At 47.9% G+C, this 13,725-nt stretch overlaps 1 protein-coding gene across 2 annotated transcripts in view; it reads left to right on the top strand.

Moving 5' to 3' along the window:
• The first annotated feature begins 859 nt into the window (after positions 1-859).
• FOXO1 (forkhead box O1) overlaps positions 860-13,725 on the top strand; it is a 60,306-nt gene continuing 47,440 nt past the window's right edge. For both annotated transcript variants that reach the window (XM_051611139.1, XM_051611129.1), the window contains exon 1: positions 860-1,672. In XM_051611139.1, the coding sequence (XP_051467099.1) occupies positions 1,073-1,672 (600 nt within the window). In that variant the 5' untranslated portion in view covers positions 860-1,072. The remainder of the gene's footprint in view (positions 1,673-13,725) is intronic.

The following is a 13,725-nucleotide window of genomic DNA, read 5'->3' as shown; positions in this document are numbered from 1 at the left end:
ATTATCCCGAGCTCCCGTGCACGCCCACGGAATAAAACATCAGCTCACGGTATGAAAATAAGCTCAGCCGAAGGGGTGATTTCTCACTTTGGGAGGCGCAGACACTTTCTGGCGGTGAGCCCGTCTGGGAGGGAGGGAGGGAGGGAGGAAAGGAAGGAGGGCGGACAGCTGTCGCAGCCCCCGGTCCCGTCCCCCGGAGCGGGGGATTGCCAGCCTCGCCCCGGGGCGGGCAGAAGGACGGCGGCAGCCCCCTCCGCGGAACCAGAACCGCCGGTGGGAGCGGGGAGCCCCGAACCCCCGCGTACCCCCCAGCCGACCCGCTGCAGCCGGGGGATGCCCCGAGGCTCTCGCTAGTCCCCGGGGGCGGCAAGCACAGGGGTCGTCGGTGCTGGCGGCAGGACCCGGCAGGCAGCGGCCAAGGCAGAGGCAGCGGTGGAGTCTTTTTCCGCGGCCAACCCCGCGCAGCTCGCAGGGTCACTTGCCTCGCACCCCGCGGCCGAAGGGCACCGAGTCCCCGGCGGGGCAAGCGAGCTCCAGCACCCCCCGCGCAGCCCCTCCGCGGCGCTGAGCCCCGGGGCGGTGGGGGGCACCGCGGGCCGCCTGCAGCTTCTCACGCCCCCCCGCCCGCCCCACGCCGCCGGAAAACAAAAACCACCCAGAAACAGCACGGGGGCACCGGCACCCTCCTGCCAAACCGGCCTCGCGGCGGGAGGCGGGCGGGAGGCGCGGCGCTGCCATTGGCGCGGCGCGGGTCGTCCCTCCCCGCCGGGTGGAGGAGGAGGAGGAGAAGGAGGAGGAAGGCTGGAGGCGGGCCCGCACGGGGCGGTCGCTCCAGTTGGTGCGCGCCGGGCGACCGGGTTGTTGCTTGTGCCGCAGCGGAGGGCAAGTAGCCGGGCAGGGAGTCGGACAGGGAGCCGGACAGGGGCAGGGCGGTAGGGCCGGAGCCTCGAGGGGAGTTGGCGGCCGCGCCGTCGGGGCCGCACCGGTCCGCGCCCGGAGCCTGCATGGGGCGGCGGCGCTGAGCCCTGCCGCCCCGCTGCTGCTGCCGCTGCGCTCCCGCCCCGGCCCCGCCATGGCCGAGGCACCGCAGCTGGTGGACATCGACCCCGACTTCGAGCCGCTGCCGCGGCCCCGCTCCTGCACCTGGCCCCTTCCGAGGCCGGAGTTCAACCCCCCTAGCTCGGCCACCTCCAGCCCGGCGCCGTCGTGTGGCGGGCAGCCCGAGGGGTCGGCTGGTGCCGCGGCCGCTGCCGCCGCCTCGGGAGGGCTCACCTCGGACTTCATCAGCAATCTCAGCCTGCTAGAGGAGAGCGAGGACTTCGCGCCGCTGCCCCCCACTGCCGCTCCGCCGGAGGCGGCCGCCTGCCGCTGCGGGGACTTCCCGGCGCCCGAGCCCGGTTGCCGCCTCCACCCGCCGGGGCCGCCGCCGGTGCCGCCGGTACCGCCTCCCGTGGCCGGTCTGTCGCCGGGCCCGGTGACCGGACAGCCCCGCAAGAGCAGCTCATCGCGGCGCAACGCCTGGGGCAACCTGTCCTACGCGGACCTCATCACCAAGGCCATCGAGAGCTCCCCGGAGAAGCGGCTCACCCTCTCCCAGATCTACGAGTGGATGGTCAAGAGCGTTCCCTACTTCAAGGATAAGGGCGACAGCAACAGCTCGGCTGGCTGGAAGGTGAGGGGCGGGGGTGGTGAGGGACCCCCCGTCGCAGCTGGGGTCGCGGGAGGCTCCGCCGAGGGGCCGTGCTCAGCGCTGCACACGCTGCCGCCCAAGCGGGGAGCTGCCCTCCCCCGGGCTGCCGGCTGCAGAGTTCGCAGAGCTCCATGCTTGCTTTATTTATTTATTTTAAATCATTATCCTCTTAAATTTGTACTTTTTTTTTTTTCCACCCTTCCTAAGGGAAAAAACAAACCAACCAAACGAAAAACCCTCCTAAGGGAGAAAAGCTTTCTTGCCCTTCCCCCGGTGGGGCGCAGGAGGGGCCGGGGCCCCCCCCTCGCTCTCCGCCTTTCTCCCCCCCCGCTTCCCCAGCCCTGCCCCGCCGAAAGCAAAAGTTCACGCCGTGTCACGGCGCCGTCCCCGGGCAAACCCGGAGGGAGCGCTGCCGCCTCCGGCTCCCCCGGGGCGGTCGGGGCCGGGGTTCAGCACCCGTGTGGTGCCGGGGCACCGCTGCGGCCCCTGGGGCTGCCCGGCCCCCGGGGAAGCGGGGGGGCAGTGCCGGCAGCCGTCCCGGCGCAGCGGAGTTTGCCGTCGGGCGGCGGAGAGGGGGCAGAAGCAAACAGGGATGGGGAAAGAGCGGAGCCAGGACAAGGGTTGCAAAAATACCGCGTGTTTAATAAGTAAGCCGCTGTATTTGTCTTGATGGCTTCGTCAAACTTGGGTTGCGGGAGCGTCTTTCTCCTGTTAAATAGTGGGACGGAGTTTCCCTCCTGCAGCGCAGTCTCCCCAGCCGTAGCAGGCCGGGAACCTGTTGGCGTCGGGATTTGTGCTCAGCCCTGCGCAGGCTGGAGTCGAGCAGCCGGTGCTGCTCGCCTCCAGCCCCGGGGGGACCCGCTCGCCAGATCCCGGGAGGGCACCCAGGCAGGTGGCCCTGAGCTCGGCGTCGCTTGGCGTGGGGCTGTGTCGCCACGCGGGACCTCGCCCACCGTGGCAGTGGCTGCGCGGGCCTCGGTACCTTCCACGCTGTGCTTGGCGAGGGCTTGAGGCTGCTGCCAACAAGTCCTCTTCCTCCGAGGCCTCTGTGGAGAAGGTGTTGCCCACCTGTGCCCCTGCTCGCGGCGGAGGCAGAGCGCGCAGTCCCGCGGCACTGTTGCGTGACAGCGTTGTCAAAATAAGCTTTAGCCGTCTGCGTAAAGGCAGAACCTCCTCCACCCTGCCTGGGATTAAATGATGGCAATAAATGTGTGAGGTGCACGCACCTAGCACGGTGTCGGGGTGTTCCGGTGTGTTTCTGAATTAGTTACAGCTAGGGCAAGCCAAACTCTTTGCTACACTTTCCAGTACCCGTATTATTTGCCTTAAAAAAAAAAAAGAAAGAAAGAAAAGAAATGTCAACTCGTATTTAAATATTTTAATTGCCTAGCTAGGAATGTTTGTTACATCAGGTTTGGTTTTTTTTTGTAAGTTTATTTTGGAGGTAAGCAACACCCTGCTAAGGAAACGCAGATTGATCTTAAACTCGTTTTTAGCTGAAGGCTTTTAGGGCTTTTAAAGGTAATTTGTTAGTTTCTATCGATGTGTTTGAGCAAAAAGATTTACAGGATTATTGTCTGAAGACATCTCTCGTGAGAACCCCTAATACGAGTGAAATGATTGATAGCTGACAACTTTTAAAGAAGGCAACTTGTCACTCGAGAATGTTGTGTTGTGTTTTTTTTCCAGTGGTATTTCAGTCTCCCTGAAAAAAGCAAGATACATCTCGTGCCTTTTCAGAATGAGTGGAAGACAGCTAAAACCCAAACAAACCAAAATAAAATCAAAGCACTCCCAAGCTGAGGCGAGCAAATAAGAAACTCTGCTAGCTCGGTAACTTATTAGGTGCTTCCTATTTTATTGCTGCTCTTCCTGTGGTGCTTCAGCAAATAAGAATTCTTGCACACATCCCTCTGACAGATTGAGCTCTTCCTCTGCCCACGTACCCCCTCCCTCTATGACAGGCAGAGCTGTGACTGGTATGTACTTGGTCGCAGTACCCCCTGGGAGGGTTGCAGTAGGTACCCTGCCGCTGCTGGCCAGAAGGTACACGTATACTCTCCTAACACAATTAAGTAGTTGACTGTGTTCTGCATTGGAAACGTATTGCCTTAATCCCTTCCTTCGGCTGCGTCTCTGCCGGGTGCTCAGAAAGTTACAGGCTTGCAAGTTTTGCAGATAAGCGCAACACTTTTTAATCACCTTTGCAAGTTCAGCAGCCACTGGGTCGCAATGCCATCGCTGACCCGGTTTGAGCCACGAGGCCCGTTTGCCTCGTTTATCACCATTTATCCTTGGCTCAGCTTGAGCAAGGATTATTGCTGCTTTTCGGTGCGGGAGCTGTTGGTCTCCCCGCGCTCGGGGGACCCGCCGCAGGTGCGGGCGCAGGGCGGGGAGCGGGGCCGAGGCAGCCGAGGGGCCCGGCAGAGGAGGAGCAGCGGTGGCTGCAGCCGGGAGCTCGGGTTAGCGCAGGACTTTGCTGCTGACAGAGGGAGCGCGGGTCCGCCTTCCAGCCTGGCACTGATTTAGGGCTGGGAGTACCTTGTGCGCAGGTGTTTCGCAGGCTGGGAAAGAGAGGGGTGGGCTCCCTCCTCTTAATTAGAGCTTCGAGACACTTCGCCTTGCTGGAGTTTGAGTATTTTGTAAGCCCAACTGGGCTCCTTTCACATTATACACAAAAATCTGTGAAATGCACCAGAAACAAATAAGAACGTGCACTTTGTGCATAATGGCAAGGCTGTTTCTCACCCAGAAGAGGGCTAACTGTGCTGCCTGGGAATATGTACTGCCCCATTTTTATATCTGATGCTGAGCTGATTTTTCCTTTTCCACGGAATAAAATAAATCAAGGGTGTCAACATTATCTGTTTGGAGCTCAAGATATTATCTGAGTTCTTCCAAATAAAAACATTCAAGTAAAAATGGCTTTTAAAATAGGAGTAGAAGCTAAAGGTAGTAACAAAAAAAAATATTATGAATAGTTTATTAAAACAGGTAATTTTTTTCTCAATAGTTTCTTCAATTATTTTTCTCAAAATAATTTATTCCAGGCTTTCTTTGAACAAACTCTGTTTAATCAATAGCTCGCCCCCTCCCCCCAAACTCTAGGGAAACAAAGTCTGCATGACCCGCCTCTACTCAGTGGCTACCAGGAGTGGAGCACTTGAGATGTGCGCTGCCAGACCTGCTGTTTTCCTCAATGTGAACGGAATATTCCTCAATATATAAACCCACATTGCTCAGAGAAAGCTGAAGCAAGAACAAGATCTGTTTGGGAGATAACAAAGAAGTTGTTGTGAAAGTTGCACGGAAGAATGAATTTTTTATCCTACTACCTTCCCTTACCTGTGCAAGTAGGAGACTTAGGCGTTAAGACAGTCTACAGTCCTCAGAGAACTTTGCTGCAGCTGTAGATGACTCTTCCTTCACTCAATTTTGAGACCTTTTTTGCTAATCATCATACATAAAATACAAAATGTCTCCAGTGTGCATATTTCTTTCCTTTATGGCCAGATTGTTGAGATTTATAATGAAATAGGTATCACAGTTAAGCTTCCTTGAATGGCCTCAACATTTTAGCCTGCTTTTAAAAATGGGTTCAAATAAAAACCTGTTATTTTTCTTAAACACAAAATAGGGGTTTTGGTGGCACTTTTCTTGAGGTGGATATGTTGTATATTTTTCACAGTGGCAGGTGTTAATGTTGTGTGGGTATTTACACCTCCTCAACTTCTAGTCCCAGAGAAACTTGATCATCTAAATTTATTTGTTGCCATTACTGAAGGAATGAGAATAGATGATATCTAACTGCAGAAGGATGAATGATTGTAAGCCTGAAAGCCTGAGGACAAAATGGACATTGGACAGATGCTTTGGGTGGCCTTACTGGAGGAATACTCCGTGGTCATGACTGTGTTCTGTAGTGAATTGCTCTCCAAGCAAATTAAGTTCTGGGTTGTGGCGTATTTGATTCAAAAGCTACACATGGTATGAAGTGTTTGAAAGACTCTGGGGATCCAAGAATAATCTTCACAAGAAGTTGTTCAAACCTTTTGGTTCTAGATTAGTGAACAATTTAAATCTCAGAAATGTATACTATTATTTAAAGTGAAGTCAGTAGGTCTTTGTGAGGATTTTATCAAATATTTATTTTTCTGTGTGGAAATACTACAATTGAAGACTGCCTTGAAGAACTGCTGTGTATTCCCTCAAGGCTGCTTACATACCTGTAGGCATTTACCTCTGTCCCTTTAGATGCTTCCCTAAGTGATCTGTGCACCCGCTAGCATCACGCATTTTATTAGACATACCTACAGTACACACACATGCACATGCATGTGTAAGTATTTATGTTTCTTTTTCTGGATTCTGCCAAGCTACACGTGATTACAGTCATACCTTTTTACACGTGGCACTAGAAGTAGTCTCCACAGCTGGAAACTATAGTTGCATTGGCTCTGCCATGAGGGCTGATCTCAGCCATACTTAGGGAAACGACCAGAGCAGTTCCTGCCTCTGCCCACCCCTTACTTTATATAGTGGCTTGCATACCTCCTCACTGCCACTAAAACATCCTTCGTAGCAGCTTTCCCTGTCTGTGTGTGAGTCAGCAGCCTGCATTTCGCTTAGTGAGAAGCTTCAGGTGTGAAAGTTCATCTTAATCTTTGCAGGTGCCAGGTGCTCCCCTTGCTGTATGGCAATGCCGGCCATTAACTGTTTGTTCCTTTCAAACTTAATCCTGTTTCTCCTTTCAAGTTTGCCCATTTGACCTCGGCCATTACTTGAAGGAAAAAGCCCATTATGGCCTCAAATCTGTATGTGGCTGCCCTGTTTTTGGGGCAGTGTGTGCATTTCCCTGGCCCCATCCCAGCTGTGGCCAGGAGGGACTGGAATGCCTCACAGCAGTCAAGATGCTCAAGTGCACCCACTGCCAGTGGCTTGTGCTGTCTGATGCAATGTGTCCTAGTGTCTGTCAGTGGTTTTGAGTGTCCCACCATACTCCTCATTTTTTTTGGCCCATTTTCTATTTGCTGTGATGTCTGTTCAGTTAGTTGTATGATTATATGCAAGATTCAATACCAAAACCAAATGCCTGAGCAGCTTTGTATACTGACATGGTGAACTAAATTATCCCAAATTGCTTGACTTTAAAGAACTGCAACACAGAAATGAGTTAACTGCTCTCTTTACCCACCATATTCTTTCTGACATGCTCAGCATCATTATTTTGGTACCACTTACACTATTTCACAAGTTGACAGTGAAGTTGGTGGTTTAGGAAACTGGGGTTTTTCCTGCCTGGGATGGAAGGGAGAAGCAGGGAGGTACAAGGGGATACAAGGTGATAGAGATGTCTAGGTAAGATATGTGAGGGTTTGGTTTTTTTTTCCTAATGGTTTTATTTTATTTTTAATATAATGGTCAACAATAAAATGGGCAATATTTTTGGTGTTTTAGGTTTTTTTATATTACTCAAGAAATGATTTAGCTTTGAGATGCCTGTTCAGATTTTTTCAGTTTCCAAAGCATAATGCTACCTAAATACATGTTCCTCTGTTTGCACAACTGGTAAACATTTCGTAAAATGAGTGCTTGGTTTTTGGAACAAAAATGCTGACAGATTTTTCAGCCACAGATTTGTGAAATATGTCAGGCTGTGGCTACAGATTCAACTTTCAGCCCCTTTTGTTTTGGGTGAAAGTCTGTTTACGAAACAAGGATTTGTGATGGAAATTATTCTATAACCTTGGCTAATGAATACTAAAGTAAGACATAGTGAAGATACCTGGTAAGTGGTTTATTGTTTTCCTCTTACAGAAATATGTAAAAATGGATACATTTACTTTATTATCAACTCCTATGAAGAAGAAACTTCAAATTCACTGAAGCTGGCTGCAGCTAGTCATAGTTAAGCATATGGTAGTGCATATTAATAATGAATTTTGTAGCATTCTGTTTCTACCCCTAGTTGCCTGAATAGGTTTTAAATATTGGTGAAACACCACTTTCATGGTGAGAAGCTGCACTTCAGAAATGAAATGCACTGGGAAGTTACATTTTGAAGAACAGTGGACAGCTTTGGCATGAATTCAGTTAACTCTTGAGAACAAGTGCTATTCACATTTAAGTATTATTTCTAAATATACTTAGTAAATATTATTCACGTATATTCATTAAGGAAAAATGTTTCATTCTTGTACCATAGTTTGTGATATGCAAATGTATTAAGTTAGCAGTACAGCATCTGTATCACAAAGTTTCTTGGTAGGTCTCCATTCTTAATGGAGGAGGAATAAAAAGAACAAAGTCAGCTGCTTTTACTGGATTGATGATTGTCTGTGAAGAACTTCATTAGGCCTCATGCTTGTGCTAGATTTTTATAGTGGATACTGATCTTTACCAATTCACTTAAAATAATACCTAAAGAGGCAAATGTATTTAGCTATGAAGCACTTCTGCTGTAAATGTTTAGGAGTGCTTTGCTTTGTGGTAGAGGCAACCAGAAGTGGTTAGATTTAAAAATGTAGTCACTGAAATCTCCTGGGACTCTGACAGCTGCAGCACCAGACAGAGATTAGGAATTTGCTGGAGGAACAAGGGACAGCACTCAGTTTGCTCAGGCAGCTTGCTGTTGTTACAGGCATCTTGCATCACTGCACAGTATCAATGATGTTATAGTTCTGCTTGAAAATACATCTCAAACTAGAGTTAATTAAACTTAAAGGTACAAGTCTTCTCTTGATCTAGCCTTAGAAACTGAATTTTTCAGAAGGCTAGAAACCCATGCAGCTGCAAGCGCATCCAGTCCTGTTGCCTCTTCAAGCCAGCATGCCAGGGATATCTGTGACAGCATTTCTAAGCAGACAGTGTTTCCCCCAGTGCTTTGCTGATGTGTTAACTGCAGCCCAGACCCACGTTGGTGTGATCATGTGGGGCACCTTTTTTTGTTATGTCAAGGCTGTTTTCCTTGCATGGATCTGAGGTTATAAGTTCTGGAACCTGGTTCTCGCGTCCTTGAGTGAATGTACTGTGTATGTAGAGGACATGGTTCATAAAATAGTACGTATTCAGATTTAAATTTGGATTGATTGCCAAAAAGTGCTTGCAAGCAGAGGTTCCCTTAACCCATAGTATTTGCTGACTAAATTGTAACTCCTAGCTGTGTTTTATAGTATGTAAGAGCTTTTATTTAATTAGCATACTCATAAATTATTTTTATTTTAGTATCTATTGTTTAGAGGCCACTTTGTGTCAGGCCTCTATGCTTCTCCTGTGCCAGATATGAAGGGATGAAGTAGGCTGCTCTCTGCTTTTTGCATGTTGGTGTCTCCCCTTAGAAACGTTGGAGACATCTCACCTTTCATTTAGTAAGTAACAGAATGAAATTTTCATCATGTGCAGAAATCAGGAAGTTAACAACTTTTAAAAAATGAAACGAGTGATGTGCATACATGAAGGAGTTATGTATGTAAGCAGCCTTTGTGCTTTCTGTGAAAACTGTAGTTTTGGGGAAAGTTAGAGGTTCATGCAGAGAAGATGCAGAGGGCAGCTGCTTGCTGGTGAGGCTGAAGCACAGCTCTGCAAGCTCGGTGGCTGAGCAGCTGGGACACTGCTGTCTGGGTCCACTGCTGCAGAGGAGGAGAGCAGCAAGTGAGCAAAAATGCTGTATCTGGGGGGGGACCTACACCCCTGCTGTTCACCTAGAGAGGGCCTTAAATCTCCACGCTGGAGCTGGCCATGTGCAGATGAGCAGACAGTGTCCCTGGATGCCCCTTTGCTGGCAGATCCACTTCTGGGGAATCCCTCTTCTTGCTGATGGTCTGTGCCTTAATGCTGTAGTGACACGTGCCTCCTAGTATAGGCAGAACTTGTGACTGTTGTTTATATGCTCACCTATTTAAATGTATACAATTTAATTCAAGTCTTATTTGTTTTTTAGCAATCTTTGAATTTTTTATTTATTTATTTATTTATTTGGGAAGGGGAGCTCTGGAGCATCAGAATATGGATATTAATTTTGTGAAAGAAAAGTCAAGGTGCAAAGTACATGCTTTTTTTTCCCCGTTCCTGAATAAGGGCTATACATAGAGTTCAGAGCATGGACTCCAATTGTCCAAATATCGTTGGCAGTCTCACTTGCAATGAGAAGGTAGCACCATCTTCAGTTTCCTTATGCTTAACTCCAGAAACTGTGATGTGGGTGCAGTTTCACATCACTGACTTTTCAAACTACGCAGTTAGATAAGACTGAAGCAACTTGCTATAAATGTGGTGACTTGTTAGACTGCATTTATTGTGCAAATGAGCTTACATCCTGCAAGATCAGCAGAAACACTTAATGTTTGCCTGGATGGAAATTAATTAAGTTTTGGCGACTGAAATTAAAGGAATGGATTTGTTGCCCGTTGTGTTACATGAAGCTGCCTTTCGGTTCCCACAGTGGGAATTAGTGCAACTGCAAATGTTTTCTTGGCATGTGTGTGTTTTAAATCCAAGTCAGTGCTAAATTCTGGCATCTGTAGCCTTCTTAGATTTAGACAAAACTTGTTTCACTTTGCTGCCATTTAATTTGCGTTAAATGCATTTGAAGCCACTAACAAGGCTAATGTAGGATACTAACAATCAAAAAATACACTGTTGTGGTAGTAGAGGTAGATTTGCTTGTAGCTTGCATTTGCTTAACACTGATCCAAGTTAATCTGCTAATTTGAATGTAGTTGTTAGAATTAAAAAAGAAGTACCTGTGCTGTACATATCTCTGATATATATCCAGATTTAAATTTTGACTGCCAAAACCGTACTTACAGACTGAGAGATCCTTAGTGTTTGCCAACTAAATTATATCTTATAGCAATGCTTTGCAATATCTAAAACCTCCTAATTAGATATTCAAAAAATGAAGATGCTGTTATTCAGAGATGCTTCATAGCAGGCCTCCGCAGTTCTCCTCTGTCAGCATGTGAAAGGATTATGTGCTCTGTGCTCCTGCTTGCTGTTAACGTGTTGATTTCTCTTTCCAAAAATACTCTCTTCAAATGTGAACCTTCAAATTAGATGTAATTGTTTGCAACCCCCACCACCCCTTCTCCCAGAAAACCTGGCTCTGAAGGCATCCTGGTGGCATGCCGAGGGAAGAGGGTTTATTCCTGCTGTTGGCTCCCCTCTGGAGATGCGTAATTAGCAGGTGTAATTTGTAACTGTTTGGTTAGTCCCCCTCTCCTTCCCTTGCCCCTTGGCTTCTTCCCCTGCAGCACTGCTGTGAGAAGCTCCAGAGTCAGGGCACTGTGGGGCCAAGTACCAGGTCTGCTTCCAGGTGCCCTTAACAAAACTCCTCAGATGCAAGCATTGGATGGTGTGAAGAGGAGAGGAGCTGTGAGCAGAAGGCTTTTTGGGAAAGCCTGCAGCCTGGCAGAGTACTCCTGTGCAGATTTTTCCGGATGTCAGAACTGAGCCTGCTGGTGGGGTCCTGCTGGAATGCTGCTGTCTGTTGGGCTGGTTTGTGTGTGCTCCTGTTTGCTGCTCAGGTGTGAGGGGAAGGTCAGGGAAGGGAATCATGTTTCCTCTTGCAGTGATTCACCACACAGGTTCCTCGCTACCTAAAGCCTTTAAGGTACATCCCTTGGCCTCTCTGGAGGATCTGGTGCTGCTGCGTTTCTTCCTCAGTAAGGTGTTTCAGCCTTTCCAGAGGTTCAAGGTGACAAAAGCAATGTTTGTGCTCAAGTGAAAGATTCACAGTGGAAGTCTTGTTTCAAGATAAATGTTTATTGATTATATTATTTAATATTACTACTATTTTTAAATATATATATGTATTTTAATGAGCTTTGTGGTGATTTTAAGGAAGGTTAAGTTGCCAGAATCAGATCTGGTTCAGGTATTTGCAGCTGCTGATTGCCTGTCACCACTGCTATACTTGTCCTACTTCAGCTCTGCCTCTTTGAGCTGAGTTCTGCTCTGCTGCTGGCTCTGCTGCTCAAACCAAAAGCTATTTGAAATTCAGGGTGAGGATACAGTCTCATGTGTGATCTGATCAAATTGCATTATATAATTTAAACACAAATACAAATCCACTACATATTTTTGTCTAGCTAGATATATTTAGGTCTTGATTAATATCTGGAAATCTACAGTGAAGGAAACTGTAAAAAAAAGAAAGTGTAATTTTTTCTTTTTTTTCAGATGTGAAAACCTAGAGTGTGACTGTATGTTTATTTAACTTGGAGCACCTTCATTTTTTCATAGTTGTTATGGTATCTTGACCCTACCATCTTGGATGGCATAAAGGCAGAGCTGGAAGGCACTTCTGCACTTCAAATGCAGGTGGAACATTGCTTGGAATCCTCAAAGACTCATGAAGAGGGCTGAACCAGGAGCTTTTTCTTTCAGTTCAGGTTGGGGGATTAATTTGTTTTGGCCTGATTTCCCCTATTTTCCTGATGAATATGCACAGTCTCTGAGTAAAACGATGGTGTCAGATCTTGAATCACTGAGAGTTTGCATTTGCTGCACAAGCTGAGTGTCCTTCCTAACATTGTGTGAGTGTATATTCTAGTGGGCGGAGTATTACTGCTGGTCTAGGATCTGGTCCCTGATGCTGCTGGTGTGTTGAGCCCTTCCTCACAAATGTAGTAAATTCAGTAAATACCTTCTTGAAATAAAAATGTGGATGGGAGTTTAAAGCAGTATTTTAAAATGCAGCCTGTTGCCATTATTTTGGGAAAAGAAGGAGATGCTATCTTAACGCAGACTTTTCCATGTGTGTTAGGAAACTTGAGTGGCTCTTGAATAATCCAGTCTGTTCAGTCTATGAAAACCTGATACTGCACTCTTGCCTATTTCTTCTTTACAGTTCTGTGGCAATGACACAGTAATAAGTATTAAAAGGAGAAACCATGATCTTCTTTGCTTGCAGTCCAAGCCAATGCTAGTCATTCCCTGATGCTATGAAGTCATCCTTTGAGGTTTCTAACTAAGACTTTGTTCCAAATGTCTGCCCTGGGTGAGCCATAGTGGCATCAGTGAGGGTGTCCTGGCACCCTCCCACTGCCTCCTACCCCTCCTCACACCATCCTCCTGTGGCTGAGGAGACCTGTTCTGCAAAGTCCACCCCATCCTTTGACAGTGATCCTCCTTCCCCCTTCTGGAGCTCTGGAACAAAAATGAAGATGTAAATGGGTTTGCAACAATTGCACAACCTGGTTATGCAACGAGGCTGACGTGGAAGTGTATACGTATGTAGAAAATGCCTTTTTCAAGAGATGACATTAAGCACAGTTTCACCACCAAAGAGGAGGGCAGCGACGTTACTGGCTTCACCCCCTGGTTAGTTAACCTGGGTATTAAAACACACCAAATATTCTACATCTGTTGACTGAGGATTGTTGCTGGTGGAGCAAAAAAAAAAATTTGGTTCTTGTGGACTGCTTATTTGGGAAGGAGATTTTTTTTTTTAGCTTGGGGCCCAGAGTCAAGGCAATTAATGTTGCAGTAGTTATTCCTGGGGAAGTGTCCTGCACAGGAGTGAGTTTTTGTACTGTCAGCATTATCTAAACCATCTTGAAAGTGTGTGTTGGGTTTTTAAAAATTTTTTTCAAATGAGCAATGCAGTTTCAGTTGTTGGCCTTGTGTGCTAGTCTAACAGGTCTGTGAGTGAGTGCTCAGCATTCTTTGCAACTGGCAACCCAGTTCCTTACTTCCTATGGTTTTTAACTTCTCTGGAATAAGTCACGTGGCACTGCTGACTCCTGCCTTTCGTGTGAAGGAGAGGGACTGATGGCACAGTGTTCTAACTGCATTTTTGGGGCGGGCTGATTTGTAAGGCTGCCTTGACAATGAATGTGACACTGGCATTTTTTTTTTTACCACTTCCCTGGCAAGATGCCATGTGGTTCATGGGTGCTGGTGGCCAGTGCTGTCCTGGGAGCCCAGAGCAGGACCATGGCCAAGCAGAGGCATGATGCTCCTCATTGCATTCATACACTCTCTCAGAGGTGTCTGCTGGCTACCTGTGTCCTCTGTGGACCTGTGAGTGAGAT

This window comes from Apus apus, chromosome 1, assembly GCF_020740795.1.
Source record: "Apus apus isolate bApuApu2 chromosome 1, bApuApu2.pri.cur, whole genome shotgun sequence".
NCBI classification, from domain to species: Eukaryota; Metazoa; Chordata; class Aves; order Apodiformes; family Apodidae; genus Apus; species Apus apus.
The sequence above is the reverse complement of the archived record's forward strand: the minus strand, read 5'-3'. Positions and strand labels throughout refer to the sequence as shown.